Here is a 21075-nt window from a genome sequence, read left to right on the forward strand (position 1 = left end):
ACTTGTGTTGTCTGTTTTTGCTTTTCTATGTCTCCTCTACTTGAATGGTCCTATGAAGTTGTTAGTTTCCTTTGTGTCAGGGGAGGGAAAGACAGAGTATGGTGAGTTTGCAGGGAACTGGGCAGATAGAAGCGATGGTGTCAGTGCTTAGACTGATGGGTACAGGCCTGAGCTGCTCCAGGTTATGGCCTCAGCTGAATTTGGGAGGGGTGGCCAAACATTGCAAATGAATGGGCAACTGCAGCTGTTTGAAGTAAGAAGTGGAAGGTAGCTATGGCATTCTTGCCCAGAGCATACAGAGAGGTTTCCAACTCCAGTCACAGGTCACGGGAACGATGTCTCAGATTCTGTCTGGCCATCATACCTATATGCAAATGATAGCCTGTGGGAGGAAACCAGTCGCCAAACAAATATGCTGAGGGTGGGACTTGGATAGCCAAAAATTGAAGGAAGGGCAAGCAGAGTGTCAGACCATTCGGCAAGTAACAGTCTGTAGGGTAGAGTTTAGCTTTAGGGACAGGGCCTCATGTACAAAACCTCAATCCCAGGGCAGGCAAAGCCATAGATAGACGTTGGAGCATTCCAGGCACTGGCACACAGGTTATATCTTAATCACATCCAGTGCCAGGCAAACCTCCTGGCAGATCTTGCTGATGAATAATGATTAATAAAGGTTAATAATGAGTCATAATCCTCCATGACCCTATTCCTGACATGCCACTGTTCTGTTCTGTTCACGTCTGCATCCCCAGCCAAAAGGCCGCCTTGGCACGTGGGTCGTCTCTGCTCTGTGGTCTCCTATGAGAAGGCCATCTTTCTGATGCAGCTGGCCAGGCTGGCCCTGCATGCGTGTTCAGGGCCAAGAGGTGCATCGTGGGTACCCCCACCCAGGTCCCCCCTGTCTCCCTCCAAAGCGGCGGTTCCCCCACCACCCCGGCCTGCCTTCCACACCTGCACCCCGAACACCACTGTGTTGCCGCACTAGGCCACCCTGACCTTCTTCCCCTACCTTCCACTCACTCCCACCTCATGCCCAAAGGAAAAACGAGGGAAACCAGCCTGTAGGTCACCCGCACCCCAGCACCACTCCCACCCGCTGTGTTCCTCCAAGTAGGCCCACCTCACCCTCTGCCCCCACCGCCGCCCTCACCCCCAGCCCCAGCCCCAGCCCCAGCCCCAGCCCACCCCGTGCCAAAGGAAAAGCCAGGGAAGCAAACCTACGGGGTTCTCGAACTAAAGCTTTAATAAGAGCACAACAGGGAGAAGGAAGGGGCGAGGCTGACCAGCCTCGCAGGGCTGTCTGTGGGGAAGTTGGGGCGGGATGAACTGATGCTCGGCGGCGGAGAGACTGGGGCGGATGGGCAGGTCAGCAACCCAGAGCCAGCCAGCAGCAGCAACGGCTGCGGGTAGTAGCTAGCGTTGACGTCGACGCCCACGATGAGGGCCACCAGCCGGGGCCACCTGGGAGATGGTGGCGAACTGGAACAGTTCGCTGAGCATCGTGTTATTGTAGACAGTCATGTCCAGCAGCTCTGGGGTGATGAGCCTCTGTGCGCCTCGGCGTTGGGCCTCATTGCCTGCCAGCTCCAGCAGCCTGCGGGTCAGGAACTCCAGGATGGCGGTCAGCAAGATGGGCACCGTTTCGCTCAGCCGCCGGCCATGGCCGCTCTCCCGAAGATGGTGTTCCACCAGGCTCACAGAGAAGGTCAGCTCGGCTCTGGAGGTGCGGGAGCGGCGAGACGACGACGACGACGACCCTCGACGGCTGCCCTGTCTGGTCCTGGGCATGTTGGCCTCGGAGCGCGACCTCACAGGCTGGTTCCGCTCCACCTGGCTGCTCTCTGCTGGCCCGCTGGGCTCTGGGCCTCCAGGCCGATCCCAACGGCCCCCTCTGCGTCTGGCTGCGTATCCTAGCGACGCCTCACGGTCGAAGGTCACTCTTCCGTGCTCCCACTCCAGCTCCCACTGATGACGTGTCGTGTGTCATGGCTCCCAGGCAGCCCTCGCTAGGGGCGCTGTCGCCACCTTGACACCTTGGGCTGCTCAAGGAGCCTTCTAGGAAAGACCTGGGGGGGGGCAACTCAGTGGTTCCTTTGAGAACCAAGCCCTTCTTCACAACCCTCGGCTTCTAAGGTACTTTCACCGTGCCTACCCATTAAGCGTGAGCTCTTTGTCCCTGCCTTCCCCACCACCACCCACCACCCACCCCACGCCCCACCCAGGATCCCAGTCACCGCTGTAAACCTGAGGGTTTTTTTTTTCCCTTTTCCTGCCGGAGACTTAAACTCGGAGCTCCAAGCATCCCGAGCAAATCCAGAGCTACAGGCTTTCCTGGTCCCTGGGGCCCCTTAGCCACTACTCTGCTTTCTGCCGCGTCAGCTCATCTCTGAGTTGGACAGCTCTTGTAGGTGGAATCATTCGGCAATCTGTCCTCTTGAGTGTACCCGTGTCTGTCCGTTTCACTTAGCATCCTGGATTCATGATGTTTCACCCACAGTACACAGTTCCTTGTGTCTCACCTCGCCTATGTAGCGGCTTGAACCAGTGCTCCTCCATTCCTTTCCACACCCGAATAATAGTCCACTGTATGCTAACAAGTCCTTTGTAGAACATTATTTTAAGCTGTGTTACTCTTGTTTGTGTAGCATGAATCTTAAAGAGTCTTATTAATAAAACCAACCCAGGGCCAGGTATGGGGTTGAACACTGAATGATCAGAGACACAGAACAAGCCACAGCCACGTCACCTTGCCAGTTTCTCAGCTCATCCTGTTTCCTCAGACTGGAAGCCTCTGAGTCCTCATCCAAATGGATCTCAGCCGAATTGCTGCTCAAAAGCCTAAAAGCTTAACCAGCCAAATGCTTCTAGTTTCTGGTCTTCACGCCTAATATAGTTTTCTGCTTTCTGCCATCACTCCCTGGGATTAAAGGCATGAGTCATCATGCCTGGCTATTTCCAGTGTGGCCTTGAACTCGCAGAGATCCATGCCTCCAGAAAGCTAGAATTAAAGGTGTGAGTGCCACCATTTTCTAGCCTCTGTATCTAGTGGCTGTTCTGTTCCCTGACCCCAGATAAATTTATTAGGGTCACACGATATTTTGGGGAACACAATACCACCACATCCCCCCCCTTTTGTTGTATAAAATTTTAAAAAGCTTATAACTAGTGCAAGAAAAACTATATCCAATAAGCATATACAATATATACAGTCAAGAATTACATTGACGATGTCTAGTCCATTAACATTTGAAAGATTCAGACCAATAACTCCATTAATATATAACAACGTCCAGTCCATTTGCATTTGATAAACTCAGACCAAAAAAATTCATTACTTATCCTATTTAAAACAAGTAGTTCCTTTTTAAAAAGTAGATTTAATAATTGACCTTTTTATCTTATCATATCCATATTCTCTCTTTTTTTTTCATAATAGATTCAATAGTCTTCTACTTTTTGTCATTTATATATCTTCCCCTTTTTCTTTTTAGAGTAGATTCAACGATCTACCCATTTATCCTATTATTTCTTTATCTTTTTTTCTCAGAGTAGATTCAATGATCTACCTCATATCTATATTGTCTTTTTTTTTCTTTTTTTTAAACAAAAACTCTGAAATAAAAATAAAAAATACAAAATAAAAATCTGCAGGAACCATGACTACATCTAACAGCAACTTTGAAATCTACAAAAAGATAAGAGGAGCCCACAATGATGATTCCACATGAACTATGATTAAAACAAAAAAAAACCATTAAGCTGATTAACACCACCAAAAGATTGACTTTGGACTACAAACTGCTCAGAGCATTTTCAAGATGGCTAGCTGAGATGATGCAGATTCATAGACAACTTGAGTAAGGACTTGAGACAAGCCCTGCACTTTCCCATTATGCAGAGACTGGACAAATGATACAACTAACTTTTTTTTTTCCATCACAGGCAATTTATTTTGTTCTATTCATTCACAGTTAATACAGAAAATACTTGGAAACATTTCCATATAATGTTTGACACAGAAATCATCAAATAGAAGTATACAATGTTGACAGGAGGCAGTACATTTATAATTTATAACCCCAAATGTATTTATAAATTAGAAATGGAAAGATCTACAAATGAAATTATGAAGGTTCACCAAAGTCATTTAATCTGTCAGTTTCTCATTCATTTTTATGTCTTAATAATATTCTATTGTATGAATAAGCCACATTTTATTTCTCTCCAGTATTTGATAGCTATTTGAGTTGTTTTAACTTTTTTACTATTAGCAACACACTGCTGTAAACTTTCATGTACATGTTTCATAGGTGCACATTTTCAGTAGTTTGAGGTTATATTCCTAAGGGTAGAATTGTTGAGTAACAGAGTAACAATGTTTTGCATTTTGACCAAACACCAAACTGTTTTGCCAAAGTGGCACACCATTTTACAATCTCACCAAATCCTTGTTTTTAAGGCTCTGATTTTTGTACAAAAGCATTCAATCATTCTGTCAGACCAAACCAAGAAAAGTAAGCTATAGTTCAGAGCTGTTCTATTCCATTTACTATGCAAAGCCATTCTTGGCATTTGCAACTCTCAGCCCTTTTGAGTATTCTTGCAGTGTTCACCTTTTCCTACACCACTTTTTTTTCTTCTTTTTTTTTCTGGTTTATTTCTATCTATTACAAATGTATAAAAAATCCTCCATCAATGCTGCTGTTAGCAGCAGAACCTTGAGAAATATACCTTTGGTTTGCCTCAGAAAAGGAACACATATTGCACTGTAAAGTTTATAAAATTGGCGCAAAACATTGTGATAATGTTACAATACCAGTTTTAAGAGTTCAGTGACTAATGGGGAGCCGATGGGATACATGCAGAACTGTGAAAGCGATCTCACTTAGCCAGCTGTACACGTAGACTGTAAATCTACATTCAGATCATTTCTGAACCTAAGACTATCATCTCAGTTTATCTGTTGAGGTCAACCAGGAAACCCTAGAATATACCTTGATTTTTGCAAAAAACAAAATAGGGGGAGGGGTTTCTTCAGCATTTCAGTCCACGAGTAACGGTATCCTAACAGGCAAAGTGTTCTCTCACTGTCAACATAGAATGAACTGCTGCTGGAGGTCAACTTGGGCTTTAATTTGCATTAGCACTTACATGCATAGTAGTCCAAGTTGTTGACCTCATGACTTTAAAAAGTAACTCTAAAAAAGTAAAATGGCCCTTCTTGGAAGACTAAAGAAAGACATCCAGCCACAGTTGTAAAAAGTCTCATCAAAACAATATAACCTTTTATGAATTACGCCTCAATTTAAAAAAAAAAAAAGTAGCCCCAAATAAGAAGCAGCTCTGAAAAGGAAAATATAACTTAAGATATATGAAAAAACAAGGTGAATACAGGTTCAAAAATAATTAAGATACATTTTCTTAAGGCTACCTAGAATTAGGCTTTAAAGAATTCTACCATTTCAAGTTTACCACTAGTTACTAGATACCTATTTACAAACAAGATGTTCACTTTTTTTGTTCCTTTATCAAGAGAAAAATCTACCTTCAGACTATGAGGGTGGTGATGGGGAGGGACTAGAAAACAAGATTCAAACAATCCCATGCAAATATCACATTTTTCAAATGGAAGAACTCCAAACTGCACTAGAAGTTCCTATCACTAAGACACTTTCCATTGAAATGATTTAAGTACAACTACATGGCACCAAGGTTTAGGCCTAATATAGGCCTGACAACCAAGTCCTTATTTTCTGGAAGAAAGGCCTCAAAAGTCCCACTCAATTCCACATAACAATACTTCAAAGATCAATTAGGTTTTCCTTTCCTTAATATTTTTGTTTTTGACTTCTAATCTTAAAGACTAGATTCAAACTTAGCTCATTTCCCAGAAGGCATTGCTTCCCTTTGCTCTATGAAAGAGTCCACCAAGACCTCTTCCTCAAAACCATCTAGCCCCCAGCCTCCAGTCTGTGCTTGTGATGCATCTTTCTCAACATCCTGAAAAGGTAATGTAGGTAAAATATGCTCATAAACATTAAAACTAGTTGTTAGAAAGACATAACTAGCTTTATAATTTAAGTTTTAAAACATAAATACTTGCAGCTTGATCTGCACTGACAATGATTGTCGAAGCCTAGAATTCAACATTTACAAATTCTCATTCACACACACAAAACACACTATTATCACACAACTTGTGTCTTGAGAGAATCTTCTGCTTTTTAAATCTTTGGCCTCCCAGTCAATCCCAAGTTCAACCAACTTTAACTTAAACTTCACTCAGAATTTCACCAAGCTTTTCACCCACACATTAATGCTTGTCGTATCTTTCATCAACTGTCAAAATCTGAAGCCTGCTCAGAGATCGCCAGGTAAAAGAAAATAAATGAAATACACAGAGGTTATTTCAAAACAGAACATGACCATCATCCAAAAAAATAAAAAAAATGTCACGATTCCCAATTGGGATCATCTTTTGTTTCCCACGTTGGACTATTTCACACTGCGGCATTGGCCAAAGGACACGAGAGCTGGTTCTGGAGCATACAGTTTCTCACACAGGTGTCCCCAGAGGAACACCAGAGACAAAGTCACGTGAGGCCTCTCCCGTACAGAGACTGTCTCACAGGGGCAGTGAGGGAGGACACCCACTAGTTTGTGGAGATCCCTGAGAGAGTATGATTCTTAAAATCTGGACTGTTGCTGGAGGGCTTCTCTCCAGGTTCCCCAAGCCCCGCAGTCCCACAATCCACGTATAAAATAATCACTCAGACGCTTATATCACTTATAAACTGTATGGCCGTGGCAGGCTTCTTGCTAACTGTTCTTTTATCTTAAATTAACCCATTTTTATAAATCTATACCTTGCCACGTGGCTGGTGGCTTACCAGAGTCTCTACATGTTGCTTGTCCTGGCGGTGGCTACAGTGTCTCTTCCTCAGCCTTCTGCTTCCCAGAATTCTCCTCTCTCCTTGTCCCATCTACTTCCTGCCTGGCCACCTGCTTCCTGCCTGGTCACTGGCCATCAGTGTTTTATATATATAGAATGATATCCACAGCACTGGACTGTACATAATTCACATCAGCCCTGTTCAGGTACTTACTGGAAGAAAGATGCAGCTGTTTGCCAGAACTCAGCACTCCACTCTAGATCTCTGCTGCCTTAGTCTCCGTCACGGATTTCCGAGTTCTGGCAGTTACCTGGACCACTGAGGCATTGCCACAAGACTTCTTCTCTTTTGAAACATCCTTTTTCTCTAGATATTAGGATAGCTACACCAGCTTGTTTCTTAGATCCATTTGCTTGGAAAGCCTTTTCCCAGCCCTTTACTCGGAGGTAGTGTCTATCTTTGAAGTTAAGGTGTGTTTCTTGTATGCAGCAGATGGATGGGTTCTGTTTTCTTATCCATTCTGTTAGCCTATGTCTTTTTATAGGTGAGATGAGACTATTGATATTGATGGATATTAATGACCAATGATTGTTGATTCCTGTTATTTTTTGTGTTGTCCTTCTGTGGTGTATGTTGGTGTGGGATTATCTATTGCTTGATTTTTCATGGATGTGTTTAGCTTCTTTGGGTTGAATTTTCCCTTCTAGTGCTTTCTGTAGGGCTGGGTTTGTAGACAAGTATTGATTAAATCTGATTTTATCTTGGAATATTTTGTTTACTCCGCCTATGGTGATTAAGAGTTTTGCTGGGTATAATAGTCTGGGTTGGCATCCGTGGTCTCTTAGTGTCTGCATGAGATTTGTCCATGATCTTCTAGCTTTCATAGTCTCTATTGAGTAGTCTGGTGTTATTCTGATGGGTTTACCTTTATATGTTACTTGGTCTTTTTCCTTTGCGGCTCTTAATATCTTTTCTTTGTTCTGTGTGTTTAGTGTTTTGATTATTATGTGGCGAAGGGACTTTTTTTTTGGATCCAGTCTATTCGGTGTTCTGTAAGCTTCTTGTATCTTCATAGGTATTTCTTTCTTTAGGTTAGGAAAGTTTTCTTCTATGATTTTGTTGAATATATTTTCTGTGCCTTTGAGTTGGTATTCTTCTCCTTCTTCTATCCCTATTATTCTTAGGTTTGGTCTTTTCATGGTGTCCCAAATTTCCTGGACATTTTGTGTTACGACTTTTTTGTTTTTAGTGTGTTCTTTGACTGACGAATCTATTTTCTCTATCGTGATTTCAGTGTCAGAGATTCTCTCTTCCATCTCTTGCAATCGGTTGGTTATGCTTGTTTCTGTAGTTCCTGTTCGTTTTGTCAGGATTTCTATTTCCAGCATTCCCTCAGCATGTTGTGGTGGTAATCTAATTGTACTGAAATGTGATTTTGATTGTATATTAATAAATAAAGTTGCCCGGGGTCAGAGCTATTAGAGCCATAGCAAGAGTGTGGTGGTGGTGGCACAGGCCTTTAATCCCATAGATCTCTATGTGTTCAGGGATACAGCCAGCATTGGAGACATATGCCTTTAAGACCTAGGGGGCTGTACATTCAGACAGTGACGAGGCAGTCACGTGTTTGGGTTTACAACCAATGAGAAGGCAGAATGACTGGAAAATCGATTTACAGACAGGAAGTAGCTCTCTTTCGGGAAGCTGGGACACTGCAGGCGGAAGGGTGAGATTTTAGCTCTGAGCCCTGACCTCTCGGCTTTCTCCTTTACATTGTTTCTGTGTTTCTTATTTAATAAGATGGTTAGTTACATCTATATCTGGCGCCTAACGTGACAAGAATCCATTAAAAACCGCTTGGCTTGGCGGCAGGTCCGTTTTCCTGCAAGGGCGGCAGACTGGGCGGCTGGCGTCCTAGTCCAAGCGCCGGCTTCCTAGTCTGAGCGGCGGCCCCCTAGTCTGAGCGGCGGCCCCCTAGTCCTTGGCCTCAGGCCGGACTAACTGAGCTGCTTGCTTAAAGCCTGCTAACTTAAAGCCGGTGCTACAAACAACTCAGACCTTCCCTGCCGAACAGGACCCTGCCTGTAAAGCCAACGCACGTGGTCGGAGCTTAAGGAAGCCAAACCCAAGCCTTGACTCGGCACAAGAGGGAACACGTGGCTGCATTTAAACTTTAGCCAGCTACGCTTTCTTGTTCTCTCTCTCTCTCTCTCTCTCTCTCTCTCTCTCTCTCTCTCTTTCTCTTTGGATTTACACCTGGGACACTAGGTAGCTGTTTTGAAAATCCCCTCGGATTTCTACTGTTCCACGCAGATTTGGTAAGTCATAACATATCAGATATTTTAAAGGAAACTATCTAAAAGAGAATTTTTTCCACATTAAAAAACAAATGGGTTTTATGTGTACATTGGAAGAAAATTGGTTTTTGTTTGAAATTTTAGGCAGTCTGATAATGGAACAACTATATAATATTAGTATTGGTGGAATTATGCAGCTTATCACTATACTAATCCACATTTTAATATTTAAAAAGATAATCAATTTAAGTGCCAGGATAACAGCTTTAGAAGAACTTGTTAAACCTGTAAAAATTCAGACAGAAGAAATTAACAGTGAAGTTGTTTCAAGTCGGGATCATAAGGTTGCAGAAAGAAAGCCTGTTTTCACACAGTCACCCTTAATTTATCCTGTAACCGTACAGCAGATGCCTGATCAAATGGCTACACAAAATATTGGGCTCCAATTGAAATGTTGGATTTAAAAAGGTTTAAGGAGGCAATAGTATCTTATGGCATGCATTCCCCATATGTAAAGCAAATGTTAAACTCTTGGTCAACATATAATAGGATAGTACCACAGGACTGGCGGGACATTGCACAAGATGTTCTGGAACCCAGCCAGAGACTTCAATTTCTGACTTGGTTTAAGGAGGAGGCTAAAAACATAGAAAAACAATGGAGGGATAAAGGAATACAAGTTTGCCAGGATCAGCTTATTGGCGAAGGCCAATATGCTTCAGCACAAACACAATGTTTATATGATGTCCAAACCCTAATTTTATGTCGAATGGCAGCCTTGAATGCATGGGACAGAGTTGAGGAACCAGGAAAAAAATCTGAGTCATTTTGAAAGGTGACGCAAGGTCCAAAAGAGTCTTTTACAGATTTTTTACAAAGACTGGCTTCAGCAGTAAAGAGAATGGTCTCGGATTCAGAAGCTGGTAAGGCAATAATTGAATCTTTGGCCTTTGAGAATGCGAATGCAGCATGCAAAAGAATAATCAGGCCATTAAGGGCAAGATCTGCACCTATGGAAGATTGGATTAGAGAAACAATTAATGTTGAAGCTGATGAGCATGATGATACATGGGTAGGAGAAGTAATTTCAAAAGGTTTGAGGAGTGTTAGATGTTTTGGATGTGGAAAGCAAGGACATTTGAAAAGGGACTGTAGACAGGTCATACCCAGAAACAATGTTTCTTCAAGGAACAATGGCAACAGAATACCCCTTCCTTCTGGAGTATGCAGAAGGTGTGGTAAGGGAAAACACTGGACCAACGAATGTAGATCAACAAAGGACAGACAGGGTAATCCTTTGCCTCAGTCTTCGGGAAACTCCCAGAGGGGCCTCGCGCAGGCCCCCAGTGCAAATCCAGTTCAAACCTTTCCTGCAGCCATAGAGGAAATCCCTGCTCTGGAGAGCGATTAAATAACCAAATGCCTATTGGAATAAATCATGCTGGTCAGGTTGATGAAACAGAGAGAATAGAAAATTCAGGAGAAAACATAAAGAAAATTTTTTGGCAAACTTCTATTAATGAACAAAGACCAAAATTAACGATAAAAATAAATGGTGTTTTGTTGTCTGGTCTGGTAGACACAGGTGCGGATGTTACCATAATTGCACCAGAATTTTGGCATCCAACTTGGCCTCTTCAGGAGGTAAACGTTCAACTGTTAGGAATTGAGACATTATCTCAGGTGAAACAGAGTGCAAGATGGCTCGAATGTATAGGTCCAGAAGGACAGAGAGGAAAATTAAAACCATATGTGGCTAACATAACTATGAACCTGTGGGGTCGAGACTTGTTGCAACAATGGAATACTCAGATTAACATCCCTCCAATCTCAGAAACAAATCATAAACTAGCACATGTTACTGAGAGAAATATTAGAAGATATTGTTCTAATGAGTGGTCAACAGCCATCCATATTATACAAGAACAGGGCACAATAACTGATGATCTTCCAAAGACACCAACAGCTCTACCTTTAAAATGGTTAACAGACAAGCCTGTATGGGTCTAACAATGGCCTTTAACAACAGAGAAACTCCAGGCTTTAGAAGAGCTGGTAGAAGAACAGTTAAATGCTCAGCATATTGAAGAATCAACCAGCCCTTGGAATTCTCCTGTATTTGTTATTAAAAAGAAATCTGGTAAATGGAGAATGGTAACAGACCTTAGAGCAATTAACAAAGTAATTAGCCAATGGGCTCTCTACAATCTGGGATGCCTTTGCCTACTCTGTTACCAAAAGGATGGCCTCTCATAGTTATTGATTTAAAAGACTGTTTCTTTTCAATACCCTTACAAGAAAAATACAAAGAAAGATTTGCTTTTACAGTACCTACTTATAATAATTCTCAACCAGTTAAAAGATTTCAATGGAGGGTCCTCCCACAGGGAATGTTGAATAGCCAAACTCTGTGCGAATACTTTGTACAACAGCCATTGGAAGTGATACGTAAAAAATTTCCTAAATCTATAATTTATCATTATATGGACGATATTTTACTAGCTGACTCAAATGCAGATACTTTAGAAATAATGTTTGAAGAAGGAAAGAAAATTTTGCCTTGCTGGGGATTACAAATTGCTCCTGAAAAAATACAAAGAGGAGATTCTATTAATTATTTAGGATATAAAATAGAGCTACAAAAAATTAGACCCCAAAAGGTGCAAATTCGGAGAGATAGACTACAGACTCTTAATGACTTTCAAAGATTATTTGGAGATATTTCTCATCTACGAACTATTGTTGGGGTAAAAAATGATGAACTGACTAATTTGTTCAAAACCTTAGAAGGTGACAAGGACTTAAATAGTCCAAGAGAATTATCACCTGAAGCTGAGAAAGAATTAGCCTTGGTAGAAAAGAAAGTGCATGAAGGACACGTGGATCGTATTGATCCAAAGCTGGATTGCATTTTGGTTATTTTACCTTCTAGGCGTTCTCCTACTGGAATATTAATGCAGAGGGAAGATATTATATTGGAATGGATATTTTTACCAAATAAACCAAATAAAAAATTAAAAACTTATGTGGAAAAAATCTCTGACTTGATTTACAAAGGAAAATTGAGACTTCGTCAATTAGCAGGCATAGACCTAGCAGAAATTGTCGTACCATTAACTAAGGAGGACATTGAAAAATTATGGACAGAAAGTGAACCTTGGCAAAGAGCTTGCAGTAATTTTTTGGGAGAAATTAACAGCAAATATCCCAAAAGCAATAGAGTTGATCTTATAAAGAGAGCTGATTGGATCTTGCCTCGAATTGTACGGCAAAAACCCCTATCTGGAGTTCGTACATTTTATACAGATAAATGCCAACAAAGAAGGAAAGGCAGGTTACAAATCAGAAAATTTAAGTAAAGTGGTTCAAAGTCTGTATAATTCAGTTCAAAAATCAGAATTGTATGCTATTCTGTTGGTATTAATGGATTTTTCAGAACCTCTCAACATAGTAACTGACTCTCAGTATGCTGAAAGAGTGGTGTTACATATTGAGACTGCAGAATTTATCCCTGATGCTTCAGAATTAACTTCACTATTTATTCAATTACAAGATACAATTAGGAAAAGGAATCATCCTTTATATATAACTCACATTCGATCCCATACTGGTCTGCCAGGCCCTCTAGCACAAGGCAATGATGAGATTGATAAATTATTGATAGGAAATGTGCTGGAGGCCTCAGAATTTCATAAAAAACATCACGTTAATAGTAAAGGTTTAAAAAAAGATTTTTCCATAACCTGGCAACAAGCCAAAGAAATAGTAAAGAAATGTCCTACTTGTTCCTTCTACAATCAAACGCCATTACCAGAAGGATGTAACCCAAAGGGTACTCAGAGAAATGAAATCTGGCAGATGGATGTGTTTCACTTTGCAGAATTTGGAAAATTGAAATATGTTCACCACACTATCGATACTTATTCAGGATTTCAATGGGCAACTGCTTTGAGTTCTGAAAAAGCTGATTCTGTAATCACTCATTTGCTAGAAGTTATGGCCATCATGGGTATACCTGCACAAATCAAAACTGACAATGCTCCATCATATGTCTCTGTTAAAATGAAACAGTTTTTTGCTTATTACAATATAAAGCGTATTACAGGCATACCACATAATCCTACAGGTCAAGCAGTTATAGAAAGATCAAACAGAACTTTAAAGGATATGCTAAACAAACAGAAATGGGTAACAAAAACCCCCAGAAATAGACTGCATAATGCTCTTCTAACTTTGAATTTTCTGAATGCCAATGAGAAAGGAACAACAGCTGCAGAGAGACATTGGATAATAGAAAAAACTACAGAATTAAATCAGCCTATATACTTTAAGGATGTGCTGACCTCAGAATGGAAACCAGGGTATGTATTACATTGGGGACGAGGTTTTGCTTTTGTTTCTACAGGAGAAGATAAGCTGTGGGTACCATCAAAATTGATAAAGGTTCGATTTGAACAAGAGAGACCTCTTAATTGAGGAGGTGATAGTTCATCAACCAGCATGAACATCCAATTTAAACTAACTTGTATCAATAACACATGCCATTTCATTTAATCAGATAGTAACTTGTCAAAAGGAAACATCCCCAAAATTAGTCTTGGGGAAAGGTTTTTGTTTTTGTCTTTTAGGAGAATGAAGGTTAAGGAATCTGAAGAACACTGGACAAATGAGACAACTGAAGAAAAGGGACAAATCATCTATCCCAAGAAACAGAATGAAACGGTGTATGGGTATATATTATCTAAAAAATTTTATGTCTTCCTAAATGTTTGTTTCTGCTTTTCTCTAAAGATTTAACACTATTGGTCTTCTAATAGTCCCAGTTCAATTAAAATTTAAAGCTGACTTTGGAGTTGGAGAATGGCTCTCTCCTTCTTTAAACTCAAGCATGTTGTTAAAAGGAAAATGCAAACTCCCTGTATCATGCCAGAATAAAAGAGCCATCTTCTGCTATGGTACAGGACAAAAGCAAAATTAATTAAGGGACTATTCTATTACTAATCTCAACTCTTTGATTCTATTCTGATTCTTTGAACTTTTCTCAAAGTATAAATTTTATATCAAAATTTACAAGATTAATATATATATATATATATATATATATATATATATACATTTTAAACTTTGTTAAGATATGAATGGTCATATAGAATACTAACTAATTCTAGAAAAAAGGCTAGCTGCATATATATGTTTTTGTGTTCGAGTCTCTTATCAGTTTTCTGCAGGAAATCATGGCCAGGCCTAACATCAACTGACGTCTCCAGAAAGAAGAAGGGGCCCCACAACAACAACAATTCCACGTGGACAATAATAATATCATTAAGCTGACAAACATCATCCACAGATCAGCTTTGAACTACAAGGTGCTCAGAGCAATTTTGAGATGACTAGCTGAGATGATCCAGTCTCAAAGACTACTTGAATAAGGACTTGAGATAAACCCTGAACTTTGGCATTATACACAGACTGGATAATGAAGGATATAGTTACCTCTCCTAGAATTTGACAATTAACCTAAAATTTTTCTTTCAGGATAAAGAAAACTTCGCCCATACCCAGCAGGAAGCAATTTTAAGAATACGACACCCACATTCCCAAAGAGGTGGGGTGGGGCGGGTGGTTTTTTGGTCCTTTTAATGGGTTTTGGTTCTGGGATAATTTTCAATGTTTAGGGGGGTTGGTTACAAGTTATTTTCAAGGGTTAGGAAAAAGGCTAAGCAAAGGAGATTAGATTTAAGGTTCTTGTTTAAAAAAAAAGAAAAAGAAAAATGAAAAAGACAATTACTAGTTTTAAATACATTACATTGGATTGGATTGTTTTATATTGTATACAAATTAGAAATTGATATCGTTAGAAAATGCTATATGTATATTTCTAATTGTATTTATACCATTCATTTAACAATGTAATGCAAATTTCTGATCCTTGAATGTTATTATTATCAACTATTAGGATATAAAGAAACGAAAGTTAGTAGTTAGACATTACCATAGAACTTGTAGTCATATTAGATATGTTTTAAAAATTGAGCAGAGATGTTTTAGACAGGTCATCTTCAAACCCTTCAGAGATCTACAGAATATGGCATTTAAAATGTTTTAATAACTTAGAAATTTTTCTTTTTTGAGACATGTCGGCTCCTGGCAGTACCAATCTACTTCAGAGAAAATATGGGCATTGAAGAAACTGTACGGAGTCAACTTTCATTGTGGCAAAAGTTAGCCACTTGACAACAAAGTATCCTCGAATCAACAGGACAAAATGGACAGACAGAACATGAAACAAGGGACTACTGATTCTTGCCAAAACAAGTGTGGTTATGGCTTTATCAAAAGGCATCTTCTGAGGCCAGGACAATATGGCCCCATCCCTGAAGTGGCCTTCGCATCCGGAAAAGGTACGGTGCCCTTTTCTTCGAAGGCAGCATAACAGGCAGAGGGCCGATGGCTTCTGTTATGCAATGGAACAGCAGCTGAAAGTTCATGCCTCTCGAAAGTAGACTGGCATTTAATAGAGGGATGTGGAGAAGAAGGGGATGCTGATATGAAGCCATATATACACACACAGCCAAGAAGAATGAACAGCTGAATTAAAAAACTGTCAACAATTTCCAGAATTTAAAATCCTGAATCATGACAGGACACTAGTGGAATTCAGGTATTTCTGGTACATTGGCTGCTCTCACCCAATGTGAGGTTGAACTGTTGACCTTGTGTAGATCCTACATCACAAATGAGTCTGTCAGATACACTAAGACTATAGGCTGAAGATGATGCCCCAACACTGCGGAGAAACCTCAGGTGACTGCCCAGGCAGCTGGCTGTTTCTGTCAACTCACAAATTTTTTGGAAGTTGCTTGCATGCACTTCCTGTTTTTTATTTTTGTTAGCTAATATTATTCCCTTCTTGGGTCTCTGAGGGAGTTGAAGATTAGTTAGTTATGGTTGAAGATTAGTTAGTTATAGTTGAAAATTAATTAGGATAGAAAGTGCATTAGATACATCTTGGATTTACCAAAATAGGATAGATAATGGAATTATTTTCTCTGATTTGTCAAATACCTGTTTAGGTATTTATTACTTGTATATATTGTATATAGTTATTATACTTTTGTATATAGTTTTTCTTTTGTTAGTTATAACCTTTTTCTTTTTTTTTCTTTTTATTAAAATAGAAAAGGGGAAATGTGGTGGTAATCTAATTGTACTGAAATGTGATTTTGATTGTATGTTAATAAATAAAGTTGCCCGGGGGTCAGAGCTATTAGAGCCATAGCAAGAGTGTGGCGGTAGTGGCACACGCCTTTAATCCCATAGATCTCTATGTGTTCAGGGATACAGCGAGCATTGGAGACATATGCCTTTAAGACCTAGGGGGCTGTACATTCAGACAGTGACAAGGCGGTCACGTGTTTGGGTTTACAACCAATGAGAAGGCAGAATGACTGGAAAATCGATTTACAGACAGGAAGTAGCTCTCTTTCGGGAAGCTGGGACACTGCAGGCGGAAGGGTGAGATTTTAGCTCTGAGCCCTGACCTCTCGGCTTTCTCGTTTACATTGTTTCTGTGTTTCTTATTTAATAAGACGGTTAGTTACATCTATAGCATGTGTTTTCTTTATTGTCTCAAATTCATTTTTCAGATCTTGGAATGTTTCTTTCATCTGTTTAATTGCTTTTTCTTGGCTTGATTTGATTTCTTCCCATTTTTTGTTCGTTTTTTCTTCCATTTCTTTAAGGGAGTTTTTTATTTCCTCTTTAATGGAGTTTTTCATTTCCTCTTTAAGGGAAGTTTTTATTTCCTCTTTAAGAGAGTTTTTCATTTCCTCTTTAAGGAAAGTTTTTATTTCCCCTTTAAGGTAGTTTTTCATTTCCTCTTTAAGGAAAGTTTTTATTTCCTCATTGAGGGAATGTTTTATTTCTTCTTTAAGGGCCTCTATCATCTTCTTAAAGTCATTTTTAGGGTTGATCTCTTCTGTTTCTTCTGTCATGGTATGTTTAGGTCTTGCAGGTGTAGAATCACTAGGTTCTGATGTTGCCATATAGGTCTTTATGTTGTTGCCTGTATTTTTGCACTGGCGTCTACTCATCTCTTCCTCTCTGCAGTGCAGGTGGTGTCTGTGTCTGAGAGTGCCTCTCTTGTTCTAATTTTTAGTCTTGGTTTAGTAGGGGTTCTTGGTTAAATTGTTGCTATTGGGCTGTTTCTTCAGGGACAGCTGATTTCAGTCGGTGAATTATATACTTATGATTCTGGTGATCTGGTTTAGTGGCTGGGTAGCGCCTTCTTCTGTGTTCCCAGGTCACGTTTTGTTCATTTGTCAACTCCTCAGCTGATCTTGTTTCTTCAGACTTCAAACTGTAGGCATCTGAATCCTCTCCCAGATGGGTTTCAGCTGAGCAGGGTAGTCTCACCTCCAAGTTGTTGGGTTTCACAGGATCAGCAGTTGGGCCCTGGGTTATCCCCAGACGGAGTGCCCAGACTCACCCTGGTTCCGACCCACGGAGATAGCCTCTTCCCCAGGTGTTGGGGCTAGGGGTATCCCTGTTCCAAGCTGCATCCGCCCCTCTCCGTCCCCAGGCCTGTCCACCCCTGGGTCCCGCCGCCGCCGCCACAGGCCCACCTGCATCCACTTGTCTCCGCCGCTGGGGCTGTATGTCCCTGTCAGCTGCCGCTGGATGTGTCTGCCTCTGCGGGCCACCAACGGGCCTGTATGTCTCTGCTGCCTGCCACCGCAGGCCTACCTACCTCTGCTTGTCACTGCTGCCGGGCCCAACCACCTCTGCGGGCTGCCACTGGGCCTGTATGTCTCTGCTGGTTGCCGCTGGGCCTGTATGTCCCTGTTGGCTGCTGCCACTGGGCCCATCCACCTCCGCAGGTCACCGACCTGTGTCTGCCTGTCTCCGCCGCGTGGCCTGTCCACTTCTGTGGGTCGCTGCCACCGCGCCTGAATGTCTCTGTCGGCCAAATGTCTCTGTCTGCCGCCGCTGCCGGGCCCGTCCACCTCCCTCTGCTTATCTCCGCTGCAGGGCCTGTCCACCTCTGTGGGCCGCCGCTGGGCCCAAATGTCTCCGCCGGCTGCCTCCGGGCCTGAAAGTCCCTGTCGGCTGCTGCTGGGCCCGTCTACCTCTGCGGGCAGCTGCAAAGGGCCTACCTGCGTCTGCTTGTCTCTGCCATCTTGAATTGACTCAGATACAACTAACTTTATCAGGACTTGACAATTAACCCCCAAATTTTCTTTTTAGGATTCCCTAAGGTTGTCTTAACCCCCAGAATGTAGGAAGCAATTTTAAGTACACGACGCCCACATTCCCAAGAAGTGGGGTGGGTGTTTTTTGGTTGTTTAGTAAGTTAGGGATATTGTCACTTTATGACGGTTAGTTACAAGTTGTTAATTGTTAATGGTCAGGGAAAAAGCTGAACAAGGAGATTAGGTTCAGAGTTTTTGTTTAAAAAAAAGAAAAGAAAAAAGAGAATATAGATATGAGGTAGATCATTGAATCTACTCTGAGAAAAAAAGATAAAGAAATAATAGGATAAATGGGTAGATCGTTGAATCTACTCTAAAAAGAAAAAGGGGAAGATATATAAATGACAAAAAGTAGAAGACTATTGAATCTATTATGAAAAAAAAAGAGAGAATATGGATATGATAAGATAAAAAGGTCAATTATTAAATCTACTTTTTAAAAAGGAACTACTTGTTTTAAATAGGATAAGTAATGAATTTTTTTGGTCTGAGTTTATCAAATGCAAATGGACTGGACGTTGTTATATATTAATGGAGTTATTGGTCTGAATCTTTCAAATGTTAATGGACTAGACATCGTCAATGTAATTCTTGACTGTATATATTGTATATGCTTATTGGATATAGTTTTTCTTGCACTAGTTATAAGCTTTTTAAAATTTTATACAACAAAAGGGGGGGGGAATGTGGTGGTATTGTGTTCCCCAAAATATCGTGTGACCCTAATAAATTTATCTGGGGTCAGGGAACAGAACAGCCACTAGATACAGAGGCTAGAAAATGGTGGCACTCACACCTTTAATTCTAGCTTTCTGGAGGCATGGATCTCTGCGAGTTCAAGGCCACACTGGAAATAGCCAGGCATGATGACTCACGCCTTTAATCCCAGGGAGTGATGGCAGAAAGCAGAAAACTATATTAGGCGTGAAGACCAGAAACTAGAAGCATTTGGCTGGTTAAGCTTTTAGGCTTTTGAGCAGCAATTCGGCTGAGATCCATTTGGATGAGGACTCAGAGGCTTCCAGTCTGAGGAAACAGGATGAGCTGAGAAACTGGCAAGGTGACGTGGCTGTGGCTTGTTCTGTGTCTCTGATCATTCAGTGTTCAACCCCATACCTGGCCCTGGGTTGGTTTTATTAATAAGACTCTTTAAGATTCATGCTACACAAACAAGAGTAACACAGCTTAAAATAATGTTCTACAAAGGACTTGTTAGCATACAGTGGACTATTATTCGGGTGTGGAAAGGAATGGAGGAGCACTGGTTCAAGCCGCTACATAGGCGAGGTGAGACACAAGGAACTGTGTACTGTGGGTGAAACATCATGAATCCAGGATGCTAAGTGAAACGGACAGACACGGGTACACTCAAGAGGACAGATTGCCGAATGATTCCACCTACAAGAGCTGTCCAACTCAGAGATGAGCTGACGCGGCAGAAAGCAGAGTAGTGGCTAAGGGGCCCCAGGGACCAGGAAAGCCTGTAGCTCTGGATTTGCTCGGGATGCTTGGAGCTCCGAGTTTAAGTCTCCGGCAGGAAAAGGGAAAAAAAAAACCCTCAGGTTTACAGCGGTGACTGGGATCCTGGGTGGGGCGTGGGGTGGGTGGTGGGTGGTGGTGGGGAAGGCAGGGACAAAGAGCTCACGCTTAATGGGTAGGCACGGTGAAAGTACCTTAGAAGCCGAGGGTTGTGAAGAAGGGCTTGGTTCTCAAAGGAACCACTGAGTTGCCCCCCCCCAGGTCTTTCCTAGAAGGCTCCTTGAGCAGCCCAAGGTGTCAAGGTGGCGACAGCGCCCCTAGCGAGGGCTGCCTGGGAGCCATGACACACGACACGTCATCAGTGGGAGCTGGAGTGGGAGCACGGAAGAGTGACCTTCGACCGTGAGGCGTCGCTAGGATACGCAGCCAGACGCAGAGGGGGCCGTTGGGATCGGCCTGGAGGCCCAGAGCCCAGCGGGCCAGCAGAGAGCAGCCAGGTGGAGCGGAACCAGCCTGTGAGGTCGCGCTCCGAGGCCAACATGCCCAGGACCAGACAGGGCAGCCGTCGAGGGTCGTCGTCGTCGTCGTCTCGCCGCTCCCGCACCTCCAGAGCCGAGCTGACCTTCTCTGTGAGCCTGGTGGAACACCATCTTCGGGAGAGCGGCCATGGCCGGCGGCTGAGCGAAACGGTGCCCATCTTGCTGACCGCCATCCTGGAGTTCCTGACCCGCAGGCTGCTGGAGCTGGCAGGCAATGAGGCCCAACGCCGAGGCGCACAGAGGCTCATCACCCCAGAGCTGCTGGACATGACTGTCTACAATAACACGATGCTCAGCGAACTGTTCCAGTTCGCCACCATCTCCCAGGTGGCCCCGGCTGGTGGCCCTCATCGTGGGCGTCGACGTCAACGCTAGCTACTACCCGCAGCCGTTGCTGCTGCTGGCTGGCTCTGGGTTGCTGACCTGCCCATCCGCCCCAGTCTCTCCGCCGCCGAGCATCAGTTCATCCCGCCCCAACTTCCCCACAGACAGCCCTGCGAGGCTGGTCAGCCTCGCCCCTTCCTTCTCCCTGTTGTGCTCTTATTAAAGCTTTAGTTCGAGAACCCCGTAGGTTTGCTTCCCTGGCTTTTCCTTTGGCACGGGGTGGGCTGGGGCT

General features: G+C 42.4%; 2 protein-coding genes across 2 annotated transcripts; one reads left to right on the plus strand and one right to left on the minus strand.

Annotated features, from left to right (window-relative positions):
• Positions 1-1218: 1218 nt before the first annotated feature.
• On the minus strand, positions 1219-2201 carry LOC143270779 (histone H2A-Bbd type 2/3-like). Its single transcript, XM_076561883.1, has one exon. The coding sequence runs from the start codon at positions 1786-1788 to the stop codon at positions 1414-1416; it is 375 nt and encodes a 124-aa protein (XP_076417998.1). The 5' UTR covers positions 1789-2201; the 3' UTR covers positions 1219-1413.
• Positions 2202-20045: 17844 nt separating this feature from the next.
• Positions 20046-21029, plus strand: LOC143270755 (histone H2A-Bbd type 2/3-like). The gene has a single exon (XM_076561790.1). The coding sequence runs from the start codon at positions 20460-20462 to the stop codon at positions 20832-20834; it is 375 nt and encodes a 124-aa protein (XP_076417905.1). The 5' UTR covers positions 20046-20459; the 3' UTR covers positions 20835-21029.
• Positions 21030-21075: the final 46 nt, after the last annotated feature.

Source organism: Peromyscus maniculatus, chromosome X, assembly GCF_049852395.1.
Source record: "Peromyscus maniculatus bairdii isolate BWxNUB_F1_BW_parent chromosome X, HU_Pman_BW_mat_3.1, whole genome shotgun sequence".
Lineage (NCBI taxonomy): Eukaryota > Metazoa > Chordata > Mammalia > Rodentia > Cricetidae > Peromyscus > Peromyscus maniculatus.